General features: G+C 36.7%; 1 protein-coding gene across 3 annotated transcripts in view; it reads left to right on the top strand.

The window, feature by feature from the left end:
- FER (FER tyrosine kinase) overlaps positions 1–19,141 on the top strand; it is a 162,685-nt gene that overhangs the window by 116,411 nt on the left and 27,133 nt on the right. For all 3 annotated transcript variants that reach the window (XM_062513104.1, XM_062513103.1, XM_062513105.1), the window contains exons 15-17: positions 462–577; positions 2,164–2,258; positions 18,171–18,294. In XM_062513104.1, coding sequence (XP_062369088.1) covers positions 462–577; positions 2,164–2,258; positions 18,171–18,294 — 335 coding nt within the window. The remainder of the gene's footprint in view (positions 1–461; positions 578–2,163; positions 2,259–18,170; positions 18,295–19,141) is intronic.

Below are 19,141 nucleotides of genomic sequence, written 5' to 3'. Positions count from 1 at the left end.
GTTTATGTTACTTTGGTGTCATCAAAATTGTATTTTGTTTTTGAGATCAGTTTTTCGTCTCTTCCAGACTGCAAGTTAAAGACTAGTTGCAAAATACAATAGTATGAAATGAGAGAGGACAGGAGTAAGAATAAGAAGAATAAAGTACTACAGTCACTGTCAGTTCATCTGAAAAGTTACTAAGAGGTTTTATGAGAAAATTCTAATGACTTAATTAATGGTGTTCTTTTCCTCTTTCCAGCAAGGTGAAACCAGAACCCATATATTGTATACATATAATAGATGTACTGTGTCAGAGCGTACAGTTTTGGTTGGGGCAGATACTGGAAGAAAATCTCATTTGGCTTCATAAACACATTCCGAAGTTCTGTTCCAGTTTCAATAGCTGTCTGCATTATTTTTTCTGGTAATTCATTAAGATTTTATTTACCTAGAATGATCTTTTTTTCCTCTGATTTCAGGGTAATTTTGGTGAGGTGTATAAAGGAACATTAAAGGATAAAACTCCTGTTGCTGTAAAAACTTGCAAAGAAGACCTTCCTCAGGAACTGAAAATAAAATTTCTGTCAGAAGCCAGGTAGGTTCTCTAAAATTACCTGTGGCAGTTTTTTTTCAGTTTTTATCACCAGAAGCATTTACAAAACCTGACCTTCTGAAAAATTAAGAAAAGCAGTTGTCAAACTTTTCCTTTCTTTCTCTGCCTCAGTATGTTCCACAACTGTTACCCTGGTAACTAAACATTGGCATTTTTACCCTGTGAATGCAGTAGCATCTGCACTTGCTGAAACCATCTCTTTGACAAAGCAAGCCATGCCTGTAAAACAAAATTTTCATCTTACGTAGTTTCATTTTGAACTTCTTAGATGTGCCATGAGGATTAGGATAAGAAAACTGGAAGGTGTTTTTAATTTAAGTGTGATTATACCAGGCCTACCTCCTGCCATACATGCATGGCTAATAGAGGTGATCAAATGTGCCCAGATTACTTTTCTTAGTAGGGAAAATTCCCATTAGGAATTTCTCTTTGTAAGAAGAGTTTGCTCCAGTAGAGGTGTTTTACACTGTATCAATCAACATGAGATTATATGCTTTTATTCAAGTTATGGTTATGACACAATGTGCAAAATATTGAGTGTCAGCTGATGTTCGTAGGTAGGTTCTGAAACTCATGGGAGAGGGCTACCTTGAGATAAATGTCGTAATTTTTAAACTACTTTGCTCCTTCTTGCGATGAAGCTTCATATGTTTTAATTTCCATTCCCAAACTAGTATGATCAGTATTGAAAAATAAAAGACACTCTGCATTTATAGAATGAAGATCAGCCACCCTGTCTGTTAAATCACTTTTAAAAACTTGTAAGTTGGCAATGGCAGAGATATGTTATTTGTTAAGAAGTTTGACATTAATAGGAAAAAAAAGAATGTGTTTTTTTTTTTCGCTAAGTATTTATGTACCAGGAAGGTTAGTATTTTACTCTTAATCCTAGGGAAAAAGAGGAAGTGCTTTGAGTCAGCAAGTATCAGAAGGAACATTTAAGTTCATTTAAGGTCTCTAGAATTTTTCCTTGCTCTTCATTTCACTTACAAATCACAAAATGCTCTTTTAGGCTGGAAATGTTCTTATTAAAGCATTGTGTCAAAAGATGTAAATGTTTTCATTTAATTCTCAAAATTGCTGTCCTTCTGGTCCTCTAAAACTTACTATATTAATTAATCTCTCAAACTGAAATTAGAACAAGTGTGCTTTTGGACAGTGCAGCAGATAAGCATACAGGCACCCTGTGCACTCTGTTTTGATGTTGCTCTGCTTCTGGTCCACCACTGAAATTCTGATTAAATACTAGGGTTCTTAAGAATCTGCAAACTGTCAGGCCATTTTTTAGTTATATAGATAAATGTCACATAGACAAATGGTAAAATTACAGTAACAATAATTTTTGATTTATGAGTGAATCAGTTATGATTTTTATTTCAGAGTGGTGACTGATCTGTTACATTGATTTTGATAATGCAATGATATTAGTAATGATATTTTTTCTTTGATAACAATAATGACATCTTCCATTAAAGTAACATTAAAGGTTTAAGCTATTTTCCTGTAATAGTTAATCAGCCTGTACAATAAAGTTTATTAATATAATAAACTTACTGTGTGTTTTGCAGAATACTCAAACAATATGATCATCCTAATATTGTAAAACTTATAGGAGTTTGCACTCAACGACAGCCTATATATATTGTTATGGAACTTGTTCCAGGTAATTGTTTTTGCCTTTTGTTTTCAGTGTATTTCCATATGTTTAATTGCTTCCATAATATGAAATGTATTGTTTTCTATTTGTCTTATTCTGCATTCTTGTGTCTGGCCTCAGAAGTCATCTGTGTTGCAAATCTTTGCAAATGCTGGTTTCTGCTAGCTTCGGTGTGGTTGAGCTCTCAACAAATCTGTTGAGAATTTTACTCTATCCTTTAAAGACAACAGAAGCTACATTATTCTCCTGATGAGGTATTAAACAGTATTTCCTTTAACAATAGAGTTAGGTAGTGAATATTAAGAAGTATTTAAAGAAATTTCGTGTCCATGTAATGTCTCAATCTTAGTAACTCATGTTTGGGTCACCTTTAGTAATGTACATTTTTTTTCTTTACCAGAATGTATTGATTGGTTTTTGGCACTTGATTTATTTTTGGAATCAAGTTAATTTTATTTAGCAATGGCTGGAGTGAATTCCAAATTGTTGGGATGGTAACAGTTTTTTGGGCAATTTTGCCTCTTTGTTGATTTTCTAACAACTGGAAAATGTGTTGGTAGCCTCTAGTACTGCTTAATAGCAACAATATATTTGTTTTATATATAGCTGGATTTATCTTCAAAATTATATAACAAGCTGCCTTAAGAGCCATTTCATTCAAGAAGACTTAGATTGCTTATAATTCTTGAATTCTGGCTGTAGAATGAGAGCACTGATGAAATATTCAACCTTGCAGAGTTTCCTGCCTTTATTAAATTAGATTATGTTGGATTATTATAGTTGTATGCACAATAACTTTATTAAAGTGGAGAATGAAAGCAGTGCCTTTGGATTTAACGGGTACTTTAGTAGTCGGCTTCTTCAGACATCTTGGAAGATAAAAGTAAAGCCTGATCTTTTAACAGCTTTATCATTCCGGCTCAGGTTTTTCAGAGCCTTGAAGTTGTTAAAACATGCTAATGCAATTGAGGAGGAATTGAGTGAGAACTTTCTCTGATTCTCATGCCTGTTTTGCAGTTCAAGTCTATCCAAGCATTCTTGGGTTTGAATTTGCTTCAGAAAGAAGCTTCTTTCAAAGAGACCTGTTGCCCTGTTTCGATGGTCTGTAACCCCCTCGGGCTGGCTGCTTTGCCTGCACGCCCTCATAAACACAGGACTGCCTTCAAGCCATCACACTTCCCTCAGTGCTCTTACATCTTGGCACACCAAGAGACTGACCAAATCAGCAGAAAATATAAGGATGCCAGAGAAAAGTCAAATCACTTAGATGAACAGAGAAGCAGTGATTCTGCTGTTACTATTTTTTTCTAGTAACAAGTCTGGATGAGATTACAAATGTGATAGTTAATGATTCTCTGACTTATGTTAATAGCACACTGAATAATGCTGCCCTTTGAGGAACAGAACAGTGGTAAAGTTGTCTTCCACTTGAAACTAAGCTTCTCAGTATCTTCATTGTTTTGTCTTAAATATGTTTATGTTTCCAGGTGTTTAAGCATTTTGACTCTGACATTCTGTTTAATAACTAAAAATGTTAAGTTTTAACTTAGAATTATATTCTGTGAAGGTGTTGCTGAGAACACACGTAATTTGTAAATGTCTGACAGTTTTTTCCTGAGGTTAAAATTAGAAGCATCGGCATAAAACAAGAGACTTCTGTGTTTTCTGACTTCTGTCTAATGCTTGCAAATTTTCTGCCATTTTTATATCCCAGATACATGTAGGCTGTACACCTATTGTGTTTTTTGAGACTCCTGTGGTGTGGTTCCATAGCAGCTAAGTTTTCTTTGCATTCCAGATTCTGTTTGCAAATCAGAGTCTTAATTTATTCAGGTATTAGGAATGTATATTGAAATTTATCACTTTATATAGAGAGGTGCTAGTATGATAGTCATTCTGTCATAAACTGGGTCTGCAGAGATATCTTTGTTGCAAGTGTAAACAGGATTAAAAATTACGCATATGGGTAAAGGCATCAGTGAAAACGGTAAAGAAAGGTTGCAGATACATCTTCAGTTATGCATGCATCTTTGTTACATGTAAAAATAGTCCAAAGGTTGCCAGGAAATAACAGAAAAACAAAGTTGTCAAAAGACAACATCCTCTGCAGTAGACCCCTTTCTTGGGGGGTGGTGTGGAGGGTGTAAACATAAGTGACATGTCCTATAATTGTCCTGTATTAAGAACCAGAGTGACCAAGAAATGTCAAAAAGGGTGATATAGGAAGGATTAACTGAAATAATAAACAATGTAGCATATCATGGATACATAGAATCATAGAATGGTTTGGGTTGGGTGGGGCCTTGAAGATCGTCTAGTTCTAACCCCTTTCCATGGGCTGGGACACCTTCTGTGAGAACAGGTTGCTCAGAGCCTCACCTCACCTGGCCTTGAACACAATTAACTATGTATTAGTGAGCTAAAATCATCATTGATTTACTGTTCAGTTGCTGTTGGTCATGCTGATCTCACTGTACATGTCCTCCCAGTGTCGATCCATCATAGATTACTCCAGTACAGAAGGAAAGACTTGATCCTTTTTGCAATCCACCTATCAAGACATTAGAAAAAGGTCATAATATAATGTATATGTACGTTATATAGATCTCTCTTTAAGGGATGCACATGCTCTTGGCTGGGTTTTTAGAGGGCCAGGTCTCCTCTCTCCTGAGTTTTGTCCTGCAGGTCTTTCTGCTGGTGCCTTTGCAAGTGGGAAGGAGCATCTTGTACAGAATGTGTGCACTGTTTATTTATTGTAGAATTTAGATTTATTATTGCTTTCTATAAGCTATGATTTTAATTGTTGAAAAAATAAACTAAAGTGTTCTTTGTCATATATAAACAGAAGCTGAAATGTATGTAGCAGTAATTTCCTTCATGTGTATATGGAAAGTTACAAGTATTCAAGAAATGTGGCCTGAAAACACCATTCAGGAACTTGCAAAGAGAGTTGCTGAAAGATTTTTTTTTTTAAATCCTAAACAAATTGTCCTGCCTTTCCTTCCCTAGCCTTCCCAAAATTACCAAGACAGCCATGGAAAATGAATCAATAGAGTGTTACTATTCTTCTTATAAAAGTTTTGTGTATTTGTAAATTGAGATCTGTACGCAAATCTTATTTGCAGGCGTAAGTTATGTTAGCTAGCTTATGTGAAAAAGGAATTTAGCCAAGCAGATGGTTTTAAATTTTTTGTGATTGCATAATGGATAAATTTGCAATAACTAATTAATTAATTTGCAATAACTAAATAATTAATTTTATTCTTCTTTACCAAAATGACATTGAAATACCAACTAAAAGGATAGACAGCCCAGATCCTTACAAGGGCCCAGGATAGTAGTTGCTGGATGGTTTTCCAGTTACCATGTAATGATAAAGCCCCTGAATTTTACCATGGCTTGGTTTTCTTATGTGAAATTTTTAGTGGACTAAGAAATGAGGAAACAACTCTACTTGGAAATTATCTTTCTATTAAAACATTTTGTTACTGGAGAACTTACCACAGAGATTTCCCTTTCTTGTATAACTTATGCCTCTTTCTCTAGAAGCAACTATTCTCTAGGAACAACTATTGTTCCTAGTTTGAAAATATTAAGACTGTTAAAAAGACTACTGCTTGGATAAATCAGACTGTTGCAACATATTAGTATCATATAGGTTGCTATAAGTTATTTTCAATGTAATATTCTTCCTAGATTTTGCTGTTTTATAGTGAAACGTTCTCTTAAGATGGTTTGATAAGGTTTGCTGCGAAGGTCACATTTGATTTTTTTTTAATCTTCTGATCTAAAAATAGGAATATTGCATTATTTCATAACAAAATATTTTTATTTATTATTAATTTATTATTTCTTTACATTTTTATTTATCTTTTTATTAATCTGTTGTGATACACTTTAAGTATGCAGTTTATCCTAAGAAAGATAGAAGTTAAAGTAAGATTTGCTAATGAATTTTGGGCAAAGAAACCCCATATGTTGAGACTTGCCAAACGTTTGATGGTAGTATGAGTTTGTATTGTCCTATGGACTTGACTGACCTGACTGAAAAGTAGTGTAGCAAATGTGCAACATGTGTGCTAAAGCAGTTCAGGAGAGAATTGCTGTGTATTTGCAACCACTGGAATTTTCTAATGCAGATAAACCTTTGTAAGGGATGGTTTCCCACATGACAAAGAGCAGAACTTCATGCAAGAGCTTATAATGCTGTGTAAGAAAGAATGTTACACATAAAGTCAGTCTGAAAAACATCATTATACTCATGTTTTCTGTGTTATTCATTTTTTTTTGCTCTGTGTCTGCTGTCCCAGTGGGATTTTTGTGCTTTATCTTGCATTGTTGACCTTAAAACTGAAGAAAAAGAAATAATTATGAGGATAAATAATTGTGTTTTGGTATTCAGAACAGCAAAAGAGCTATTTGTTGTCTCTTAAGGCCTCACAGGGCATAAGGAGTTTTCATAACAACTCATTTATAGCAAGTTTATATGATGTTCAAAAGATGGCCTGGAATACAGCCAAAGTCCAGATTGAAGATGTGAGACAAATGGAGGCTGAATTTTGTTGGTGTGTGCAAAAGATTTATCAGGAAAATGCTGAAGGGGCTACAGAGCCTACTTCTTCTTCATTTCTTTTCAGAGCAAACTCACCATTTTTTCATGAAAAAAGATAGGAAAAAAAGAAACTAAAATGCCCTTCTATTTTACCCTTTCTTTCATCTTTCTCCCCCAGGTTCTTTTTTAGTGATCATGAATGACAAAGTGGGTTTTAATTAATTGCAATACTCAGGATTATTTACTTGAATCTTAGTCCTGAAAAGGAGAATTTAATTTAGCGGTAAGAACTTGGCCTGTCCCTGAAATGTGTGTTTTAGAATGGCGTGTTGAGGATACATGTGCAATCCTGTGGTGCAGTTATCACTTTATGCAAGTATGTCAGCAGCTTATCTTGTAGAATCTTCCATGGTCCCTGTGTCCCTCCAGCAGTGAGTCTTCAAGATAAGCACCATCATCAACCTTGCACCAGCTCTCTCTGGAAAGATTCGTCTAATTAAAAGTAGATGCAAACATCTTTGTATGTTCCAGTGCTTGATTCAAAGTAATAGAAGGTAGCTTTCACATGTTCTGTGACCTGCTCCTTTTAGAAGCTGGAATGTTTAATCTCAGGTTGGGAGCCTACTTTCTCTGTTTCAGGTTTCTATATATTTAAACATTTTTATAACCAACACAGTTAAAATTAAAATCCCAAAAATATTTCGGAATAATTTCTGCTACATCAGACATTCAAATATAGGCAATTGAAGTGTCTGTCTTGTCTGTTGAGTCTTAATATAACTTCCTCCAGCATATGCATTATGCTAATATGATCCATGATGAGGGTATTATATATTACGATATTATGAAAACTAGATGATCTTCCTGTACCAGATCCTTGCCTCAGACAGTCCTAAATAATTTCCCAGCAGTTGTCTCTTGTCTCCTAATCCATTCTGTGGCCATAGACCATACTTAGTCAGTTGTATCAGTGATCTGCTCTGACAGCAGTGATCTGCTCTGAACTGATTCTCACACCCTCTCCCTGGTGTGTATTAATGTACATTTTCATTCTCCTACTAATGCATTGCATTTCACTTAAGTACCAGTGTACCTTCCTGATACCACCATGAAACTCCTTTCTGGTAATAGATCTATACTTAAAAAAAACAAAAAACAACAACTTCCTTTTTAATTTAATAGTGAGATTTTGTTTCTTGCTTTATCTACTTCATGTTGATGCGTTCTGAATGCTGGCACTGGAAAGAGAGCTACGGCTGTACATATAAACAGCAAATGGAAATATCCAGTAATCTAATAGCATGGGAAGATTGTCAGAATTAGGTTTCAGCTATACTCAGCTTTTATCTAGACAAGTGTAGCTGGCTTCCAAGCGGGAGTTCAGCAAGGTCATAACTTCTGTCTTTGCAGCTGGTTAAAGTAACCTGTAGAGGCCTGTTCTGAATCATTTGGCATGCAAATTGCCTGTGCCACTGATGCAGAAACAAATCAGAGATGACAGGTTTTTTTAGGTCAGGTGTGGCACTGCTTGATGTGAGCTGCCCTGACTCCCAGACTCTTGTGAATGAGCACGGCCATTTCTGTTGTACCTGTACCCAGAGTCACCACCCCTGGAAGTACTCAGAAAATTACTAAACCTGAACTCTCTAGATATGGCTTAGTGGGCATGGTGGTGTTCGGTCGAAGGTTGAACTTGATGATCTTGGAAGTCTTTTATCAACCCAAGGGATTCTGTGATTCTTAACCCAAGTTCTGAGGTTACCTCTTGAACCCTGTTTATGCTGTCCTACCTGCAGTTTGCTTTGGTCTGGTTTGGGCTTGGTTTATTCACTCCCTTTCTTCTGGAATGTGACTCCATTGCTACTTTCTATATGTTGCAGCACTTCTTAACTTCCACAGGGTGTGTTATGTCAGAAACATTGCAAAGAAAGCCTGGTGTCTTACCTGGCCTACCAGGCTCACTTTTTGGTTTTCCTTGAAAAAGAGGGGTCCAGGGCATAAAGTGAAGAAGTACCTATAGATCCATTATAGGTGGCACTGAGGAGCTGCTACAATTTACTAAATCTGAAATCAGTTTTGTTGAATTGCTCTTATTTTCTGCATGTAGTGATAATTCACAGTATAGCAACAAATCGTATCTTTGTGCATTTCTCTTGTTACTTGCACTGCAGCCAGCAGACCCATTTATAAGTAAAAATTCAGTTCTGAGACTGAGATGTATATAATTTATTTATTAATATGAAGTACAATATCTGTATTATCTTGAGCTTTTCTGCTAAATTAATTATCTTCTTGGATAAAGGAGATAAGATGCTAAGAGTAGGACATGTATATCATGGCTTACTTGAGCCTTAGATTAGACCTCGTTTCTCTGAGGTGCCACTGATTTGATACACAGGCCTGGAATGCTGATTGATGCTGAGAAATATCTGAACTTTAAGTTTCATATTGTGTGATTCAGCTGCTGCATTTTCTACTTTGGTGTATTTTTTTTTCTCTTTCCTGTTTCAGGAGGCAGTGAGATACATATATATATAGAGAGAGATCATGTTTTTTTTCTAATTGCTTCTCTTTAGAGAGCCCCTAAAACTTCAGTAAAAGTTTTGCATGATCTGATCCATTTGGTTTTATGGTTGTACATCCTCTGTAGCTGTCTTTTGTGAGCAGATTTCAGACATGAGCCCTATCTTGCAGTCACATCCTGAGTTTTTACTGGACATTATCCAAAATCATTACAGCAACAAAAAAAGGGTCAGTCAAATTCCAATTAGAGATAAAGTGCAGTGATAGTGACTGTCTGGCTTTGTTTTCTATTCAGTTCTCTTTGCTTCTCTAGTTAAATGTTACCTTCTCATTATTACTGCTTAGTGAAGCCACCTTCTATCTACCCTACAGTTTATATTCACACAGACACCTGTCTGCTTCTCTAGTTTTTGTCTCTCTTACTTTATCTTCTTAAGTTTCTAGCTTCCATTTTGACTTCTCTGTGTCTCTGCAACTTTCTGTGCTTCTGCCTGTGCCATCTCCTGTTGTTGGGCATTTCACTCAAAGAGCTAGACACTTCTCATGAATTCCTTCTGTCCCTCTCCTCACCAGCCTTCATGCACTACATGCACACATACGTACAGACTGTTTCTTCTTCATTGCCTTGCTCATAGCCCTGTAAGCGCATGGGTCTCTTCCTCCCTCTGGATTCCAGATTATTAAGAAAAGTCAGATTCCTTTATTAGGGTGTAGGTTATGGTGATTAAAAATTCATTTTGCCACAGAGCTGCTGTTTAGTAAAACAGGACCAAAGCTCTGGTCTGCTTTTATTGTAGCATTTCAGACTACAGTAGGATTTTTATCTCTTCACATGTTCTAGGCTTTGATGTTACTATATTTTGTATCAGTATTGTACAAAATGAAATCAGCCAGAAGATGAAACTAGAAAATCCATTTTTATACTTCTCCTAGTTTGTAAGACAGGTATTTGCTAAGAAAGGCAGAAGCCTCCCTTTGAACTGAAAAATACGATCCCTTCTCCCTACAAAATATTATAATTTTGGAATTAAGGGAGCTCTCAGGCAAAGATATGGGGATAGGAATAACTGTTCTTTACTAGTATATCTAACAAGACAAACAAGAACAAAAACAGCTATGAAATTACCCACAAACACAACAGTAACTCAGTCCCAGTCCCTTTCTGGCTGCAGGCACCTTTTCCCTGAGCTGCAGTTCCTGGTGCTGGGGGCAGGCAGGTCCCGCAGAGCTGCAGGAGGGCTGGGGGTGATGGCAGCGCTGTCCCAGGGGGAGAGAGAGATGGAGAGAGCCCTCCGCTCATGGTGTGGGTCCTGGTGCTCAGCAGAGTGCTGGATGGTGGCAGGTTACAGCGAGAAGGCAGCAGGGCAGGGTCTGACAGCAGTGAGGATGGCTCCTGGCACTGGGATGGCAGGAATGGGGCTGAGGCTGCGATCGTCCTTCTCGTCCGAACTCCGCGGGGTAATGGGGCGAGCCAGAGCCTTCTGTCTGCTCTTCTGGATGTTTGCATATGGAGGGGTTTCCCTCTTCTCTTCCCTCCCCCTTGCCACCAGGGCCCAGTCAACAGGTATCTTAGCATGAGAGTGGGGAAAATTCCACAGAGGGAAAAGGGAAAGAACCAACCCCCAACAATACTGAATCCATTTTTATACTGAAAAACAACCAAACATAAAAAATCAGCAAAGTGTTTCATTAGTTGCAAAAACTTCTATATTCAACTTCTTTTTTTCTTTCTTTTTTTTTTATTTTTACTTTGCCTAGAATGGTTTTTGCAATAGTAGCTATTTCATGTGTCTGTGTTTAAAAAAATTCATTGTTTTTCTTAAATTGAAAAGCCCTCTGTACTTCAGGTACATTCTGTTTCACATCAGCTATTATCTCTCTAATCTGGTATCCTTTTCAAGGCCTTTGATTATGGATTATTGAGCATAATACAGTTAGAGGAGTTAGTTATGGAAGAGTGGAAGACCTCCTTGGGGAAGATGATTTTCCTTTCAGTTAGTTTCTGAAGTAGGTTTTATCTATGCAGTCAGAGTGGCTTTCCTTACAGCCACAGTACTAAAACATAAGAGTCCAGGTACTCTGGTTAGTGTTATATTGACAGCACCAAAGGCAAGGGATGCTAGCTGTTGATGTCTCACCATGATTTCTGTTTTCTTTTTGATGGGTGATGACAGACTGTTTTGGACAGGCACTTACATCACATGGGATATTGGCTACATGCTCTACCGTATTTGATCCATCTGAAATCTAAAGCAGGACTGCTGAGCACTGTCAGTATTTCCTTTATATTCACAATCATATGTTGGTGGTCTGTCATGCCATTGAAAGGAAGTGAAATGAAATAGCCCGTATAAATGTGTTGTGACTTTCTTCTCATCTTCATTTATCACAGTGCAGTTATTTTATGCTTGTGAGTCATCTCTGTTCTGGTCTCATCAAAGTTTCTCTGCTAAAAAGTTATCCACAGTACACTTCTGGTACGAGCCACATTTTCTCTGTGTTTACTACCTTTGCTGCTGCTGTTGTTGTCCTTGGCTCTCAATGCACACTATTAATTTAATTTTTTTTCTTTCTTTGTCTTTTGTTTTCACATACAGGTATTTCCACTCATACTTCAATACGGCCATTGTTAATATTACATTTGCAACACTTTGCATGGTTATAACAACTTTTACTTGCTTTGTTAACAGGAAAAATAAAGTTTTAACTGGATTTCACAGTAGTACTCTGTAGGCAGTTAGAAAATAAACCTTGGGTTTATTTACAGTTTCTGTTACTACATATATAAAATAAAAGAACAAAAAAAAATTAAGCACTGCATTTTACACATATGATACATTACTTGAAAAGTGAGAGCACAGTACATTTTTGAAAATGAGTGTTTTAGCATTTTTAAACCCTTGCATTTTAAATAGTTAGTCAAATAGCTTCTTACATACTTAAAAATGTATCTCCTAGAATTTCCTAGAGATGCATGTTTACTATTTTAAATTCATAGTTTTAAGTAACTCCATTTGGGTTTGTGTTTTAGATCCCATGTATATGGGCAATATGGGCAATAAAGGAATAAATAGCTTTAAGGCTACTTGAAATACTGACCATTTAAATTTAAGTTTATAAATACGTACAGGTGCAGATAAAGGTAATTTCAATAATATAGCAATGGCCTGTAAAGCAATTAGGCATACTGAATTCTAAAGCTCTGCTGGGTTAGGTTACCATTAGGAGATGTGGCCACAAGCAAGATGCATCTGCATGATGGATGTGTGTATAAATATAAGAAAAAATTAAGCGACCTCTTTAAACAAACATAGTTTAAAAGGCTATTTAACAAAGGAAATTCTACTTTATTAAAATTTATATGTGAATAATAATATAACTTCATATAATTAATAATAATTGGTATTGTATTAAGACTTACTAATATTTGTATAATTATTTATAATATTACTAGGATACAAGATAGAGAAACAATATATAAACAATTTATGTCTATATACTAATTCAGTGGGAGATTTCCCATCATCATTTCAAAACATATTTTAGTTGTGTTCAGTGTCAGAACAGTTGACAGAATGATGCCAAGAATGCCTAGAGCAAGCAGGTAGGTGTCACTGTGGACACCAGCTCAGGAAAACACTGAAATATGTGGTCATAGTTGATTATAAACGCAGTCAAATCAGAGATTGCTGTTAATATATATATACTTTGTAAACCTCTTTAACATTTTTCATTGTTGTTTCTTGCATTTTTGGTTTCTTCTCATAGATCACAGGGGTTTTTCTTCCTCTTTCAAAGCTATAGCTTGCTTATTTGTGTGCAGCGGAGTGAATTGTTTTATTGCCATGATACGCCACTTAGTGTACAACAAGAAGTTCATGCTGTAAAGCACAGTAAACACTAGGAATTGCTGATATGTGGTATTTTCACATTCAGAATTCCTGCATGTAATGTGAAATAGTTCCTATTCACAGCAAAATACACAAAGGGGTGTGTTCAGGAACCCAGTTATAACAGGCTGCTCTCATGGAGCTTGTGCTTATGAACTACATTTTGTCCTCTATTTAGTAAAACAATTCTGTTGTACTAGGTAGGGACTCAGTACTGTTATTTTTCATCCTATAAACACAAAACAGGAAAGCCATCTCTGCTAGGTGGTTATATATATAATGGTCAATTTTTTTTTGTAGTTCTGAGTGTTGTTAGAACATACTTCATTTTCTAGTGGTGTTGTGGGCCATTAACTGAAGTAATAGGTAGCCTTGCAGAATAAAATGGAAATTCCACATAAAAGAGAAAGCATTGCTTACTACTGTGTAGTCATCTAGTTTTGTATCAGTTCTTTCATAATCTAATTGGTCTGTTTATTTTTATCAACAGCTATTACACTGGAAATAAAGCTCTGACACTATGTGCTGCAGTGAATTAGGGCTTTTAATATTAAAACTTATTTTTAAAAGTACATAAAGATATGATGTAACTAGAGCTCTGCACTGAAGAGTTGGTAGAGAAATACTCTTTAATTTAGCCTTGAAGAGATTCATGTGGATGCTTTGCTGTGAAGATGAATAGCTGGAACACTGACCACAGTAAAAGTCAGAATTTAATGAGGAGTAACTCTATTACTTAAAGGACAGACACTTAAGCCTATGTTAGTATCACAATGATGAGGATGATCAGATTTAGGCTAAACATTGCGTATATTGTACAGAGTGAGATGGGTGTCACTTGGCTGTTTTATTTTGTCTGCTACTAATACTGTTTTTAAATTAATATTAAACACAATATTTAGAAGATGTTTGTGCTGGTTTGGCACTAAAGACAACCCACAAAAGTGATTTGTCTGAGAGGAGCAGCTAGGCTTCCTCTATATCTGACAAAAACCAATCAGTGATTGGTTTTGAGAACTGACAACTGGTTAAAACACCGGAAGATATGGGCACACCTCTGTGAAATTCACATTTTTTAAGCAAACCAACCCCGGGAAAGTTCTCTTTCCCTTCTGGCCTCAGTACAGGTAACACCAGCCCAGGCAAGGGCGGGCAGGCTGTGGTGCAGGGCTCGGGCAGCCTGCTGGGCCCTGTTTTTGGACAGGGCTCCCGATAGAAAGGGGGAGGGCAGGCCCACACGGTTGTGGAGGTCCAAGTTTCCCCCTGCCCCCGGTGTGGGCTCCCTGGCCTGGAGCAGCTCTGGGCCAGCTGGGCCTGCCCCACTGCAGTGCCTGCACAGCCTGGGGGAAGAGACAGCTGGGCCTGTCCCAGCAAGGCCTCCCCATCCTTTGCCTCCTGGGCAGGGGGAGGGAAGACCATCAGCCCAGGGCTGGAAGTGAATGTAGCAAATGCCAGAAAACGGCCATGCAGCTAGAGCAGACACCACTGTTTCTCGCTGGGCCCCTGCTGTCTTGGACCAGTCCCCAGTGCGATCTGAAATTCTCCACCTGAGCTCCTCCAGCCACTGCCCGGGCAAAGTATGAACTCTTTCACTGCCAAGAATGAGACTTAGAGTTTATTCTCTCATGAGTGAAAACAAAAAGGGCCAAGATGAAGATACAGAAACAGCATGAAAACACTGAGGTCAGACAGAAGGAAGAAAATCAGGGCCCAGATGGAAGGGATTGATGGAGATGCCTCACTCTTAGACTGAAATTTCTCTTTTTTTTTTAAAGCTATGGAGAAGAGACTCTTGTTTCCCTACAACTCAGAAGGGCATTATGGGATGGATAAATGTTCTAATTGTTAATATGAACAGAGGCATTTGTGCAACATTTGTAAGCAGATGTTGAAATAGCTGTGATCCCATAAGTTTGAATAAAGAGGAGAGATGAAGATCCCTGCTGCCCCCAGGGAAGAGAAGAAGCAAAACATCCAGAGAGCTTTTGTTTGAACTGTTACAACCGTTCAAGTGTGCCCCATAAGTTGATATGGTCCTCAATAAGGTTTGTGGGAAGACTGTTAGTCGAGGAAGAGGGATTTTTACATAGTGATCAGATTTCCATTATCCCAGACAGCTAATCACTGTACCATCAAGGCCATGAGAAAACTGTTTCTTGTGGAGAAATCTCCACAGATTGAAGAGAGAAACTCCTCTCCCAAGTAAATTGGTGAAAGACTATTTTTAGAGATGATAAACTGACTGATTTGTTTCTGTATGTGGTTGGTGTGAAAGAAGAGAAGTTGTGGGGGAAGGAGAAGTGTTCTGAAAGTTTTATTCTGATTTTTACTACTTGTAGTTTCTAGTAATAAAGTTTTTCTTTGTACCCTTTAAAGTTTGAGCCTGTTTTGCCTTCCTCCTAATCCTATCTCACAGCACGAAATGAGTTAATACTTCTACCGGGTGTACTGGCCATTTGGCCAACACTAAACCCATGACATAAATTGGTGCATTGGCCCAGAAATTTCAAAATTGGTGAACCAAACCCAGTACACGAAAGTGGTATTTCCACCTGGTTGGACCAAAACCGTGACAATGCTTTTGCCATTTCTATGCAAGGACAGATACAAGAAAACAGAACAGCTATGAAAACTGAGACAGATTAAAATAATGTAATTAAAACTCTATTTTGGTGATAGGCATCAAGTGCACTGTATACAGCTCAACATATGGTGCTGTTTTGGCTGGAAACCCTAGAATTTCATACAGTGCCTGTCACACTGAAAATCAGCAAGTCCAAATCACTTCCTGATGGTAGTGAATCGCATTGGCAAGTAACAAACATGTGCTTTGTGAGTTTGACATATTCTGATGTAAGGAGCTGAGCAGCTTTTAATATCATTCAGAAACAAATTGTTGAAAATTGGGATATTAATCTGACTGCCTGATCATATTGGAAACTAATTTATAATGTATTATTTTAAAAATTTTTAATGGATATGGTTAGATTTTCTTTTGTTTAAAGTTTGTCTTAAGTTTCCTTGTTGTCTTTAATAGCTTGTTACTTGAGAACAGATAGTTTCACTGTTAATTGTGGAGAGCATTAACTTATTTATACAAAGAATACAAATTGTGAGGATTATCGTTTATACTGATGTTGTTATAGCAAGGTTTTTTAAAATGGAGAATTTTTGCAAGATTTTGGGGGGATTTATCTCTGCAGGCTTTTTGAGTAGTTTTTTTTTTTTCCTTTTTTGTTTCTTTTTTTATTTATTTTGTTGTCCCGGAATATTAAACTGAGCTTATCTGTCTTTACAGTTCTTCCCATAGGAAGCTGTCAGAAATTCTTAATCTTCAGTATTGAAACACAGTAGAAGTTTTCTTAAGATCTTAAATGTGTTTTAAGGTCTTAAATGTATTTTTATAAGCTACCTTGATTTACTGCTTTCATTCAAGTAATGCCACAATTTGCCAAGAAGGGAATACTTCACATTCATAAAGGCATGTAGTCATAATTTCTCGTTAAAAGATTATTCCTGTGTAGAGAGCAGTGAGGTCTCAACACATAAATAACAAAATTTTCATCAGCTTGTTGTGTGTGTTGGAGGAGTGAATTTCTTGAAAATTATTTTTAGTTGTCTGCTGTAACTAGAATAATTCCGTTTACATGCATAAGAAATGACACATAATTTATTGGCGCATGTATCTTACTTCCCACTGGCAATACCTACATTTTACCAGTTACCAGACTATGTCAGTAACCTCTCAGATGAAAGAAAATATTATTATTACCCAGTAGAGTTTGCAGTAGTCATCTGTCCATTTTCATTGGAATTTAGAAGTCATTATAGGGCATTTCAAATTTTCTTTAGTTCAAGGCAGTCCAGTCACTTCTTGCTCTCCCATCTGTGTGTTACCCCATCTGGGAATTAAGGGCAGCTCCAACATAATGTCTGAAGGCATTACAGTTACACTTCATAACATCTGACTTTTTTTTTTTAATATTGTCTTACTTTATTTCTTATTCTGTATATATATAGATAACTTCCTAAAAAAATCACATATGAAACTTCCAATATAATACCATCATTTCCTATTGCTAAAAGGCAGTATATAAAATTGTGTAACAGCTTGCAAGAATGAATCCTAATAGTCAGTTCAATCCTAAAGGAAAGGAAACAAATACTGGAGCAATGACTGGATACTCACTATCAAATAATACATAAAAAATGCATATTTTAGAAAAATCTTGAATACATTTATCTCAATCAGAACATGGCTTTGCAGTGTTTGTATAATACTCTTCCAGCTCAGCTTTGTCCTAAATCAGATTTTCAGAATATTTTTTTGCTAACACAATTTGCTTTTTGGAAATTCTCCAACCTGACCACTCTCAATTCTCAGATGGGAGAACAATGGCTTTGCTCCTCCAAGGCCGAAGACTCTGAAGGCACAGTAATAACTGTTCACCTTCCACTGCCCTGGTCAAATGTCCAGTTAACATTGCCGAAGAAGAAAACACCTTGTCACTCCTCCAGCACATAAGTGCAGAATTTGAGAAGCATCACTGCAAATGATCAGTCAAAAAGTAATTACTTTCATGTAGCTAATAGGATATAATGTATTTATTCTTTATTCATTAATAACTCTGTGATTAGAGAAGAATATGTATCACAGATTATCAGTTGTTTTTGTCAACATTTTTTAAGTGAGTCCGTATTTAATGTACACTGGTGAAGACTAGGTATATCAAAGGCAGGCTGTGCAATTTTCACTTTTAAGCAGCTAATATTTAAGGGAAAATGTATTTTTTAAAGATGAGTTCCTTCCTTTTTCTTGTACTAGCCTCAGACAGATGGGATGAGGAGAACAGCCAATAACCCACCTTTTTTCTTTTGTCTTGCTCCCCTCATGAGAGATAAATGTAAGTATCCTATCAGTCTGTCTCACTGTCAATCTATCTGATTTTCTAGGAGGTGATTTCCTGTCATTCCTAAGAAAAAAGAAGGATGAGCTGAAAACCAAACAGTTGGTGAAATTTTCATTAGATGCTGCCTCTGGTATGGCATATCTTGAATCTAAAAATTGTATACATAGGTAAGGAAGATTTTTTTTTTCTCACAATTGTACCTTTGCTCAGTGGAAATGCAAGGTGTTAAAAAGTGTGTGGTTTTTATTATCACAGGAATGAACCCCTCTGATTTTTAAAAAAATACACTTTTTCTGAAAGCTGGTCATTATTGCTTGTCTAATTAAAAATACTAATTTGGGTAAAAAATAAGTGCTACATTATTTGATGTCTATAGTGTGGTGCTATTAATAGAAGTTAAAAATTATTGGCAAATTAAAAATTATATGGTAAAGAAACTTATGTTGCTTGGTTTTAGTTTTAGTTGATTACGAATGCTTACCCTAGGAAAGTAGCTCATGAACTTTTTGTGTTTGACACACAAAAATGTATTTGACCAATGGCTACACTGCAATTTAGTAGGCTTATCATACATACAACTTTGCTATGTCTCTTCCCTGCTTATTAAGCACTGATCCAGGATTTCTGGACAACCTGGGGAATGGCTGAAGGTGCATCAGTCTAGAGCCCCTGTCTGCCGCAGATGCCCAGAAAAACAGGAAAAAGTCAAGCTGTCTTGTGCTCCATGAGCAAGTTCTTGGGTGTTCTGACTCAGAAACCCACTGGAACTTCGCAAGCACTGAAAGTGCAACCATGTGTCTGCATGGTCTCTACAAGGTATCTGGGAGCCTTTGCTTCCTCGTTTTTAGGTCAGGTAGGATAGGTTAGTCATGTGTAAGTTTAATGTTGATAGCATAAATGGAAATGGAACAATTTAATTCATAGCAGGAAGAAGCTTTAGCAATCTGTAAAAGGAGTGGTTTCCTGAAAGAACGTTAAACTTACTCTTCTTTTTTATGTCAGAAAGTACATCTA

This window comes from Cinclus cinclus, chromosome Z (assembly GCF_963662255.1).
Source record: "Cinclus cinclus chromosome Z, bCinCin1.1, whole genome shotgun sequence".
Lineage (NCBI taxonomy): Eukaryota > Metazoa > Chordata > Aves > Passeriformes > Cinclidae > Cinclus > Cinclus cinclus.
This window is presented reverse-complemented; position numbering and strand designations above follow the sequence as displayed.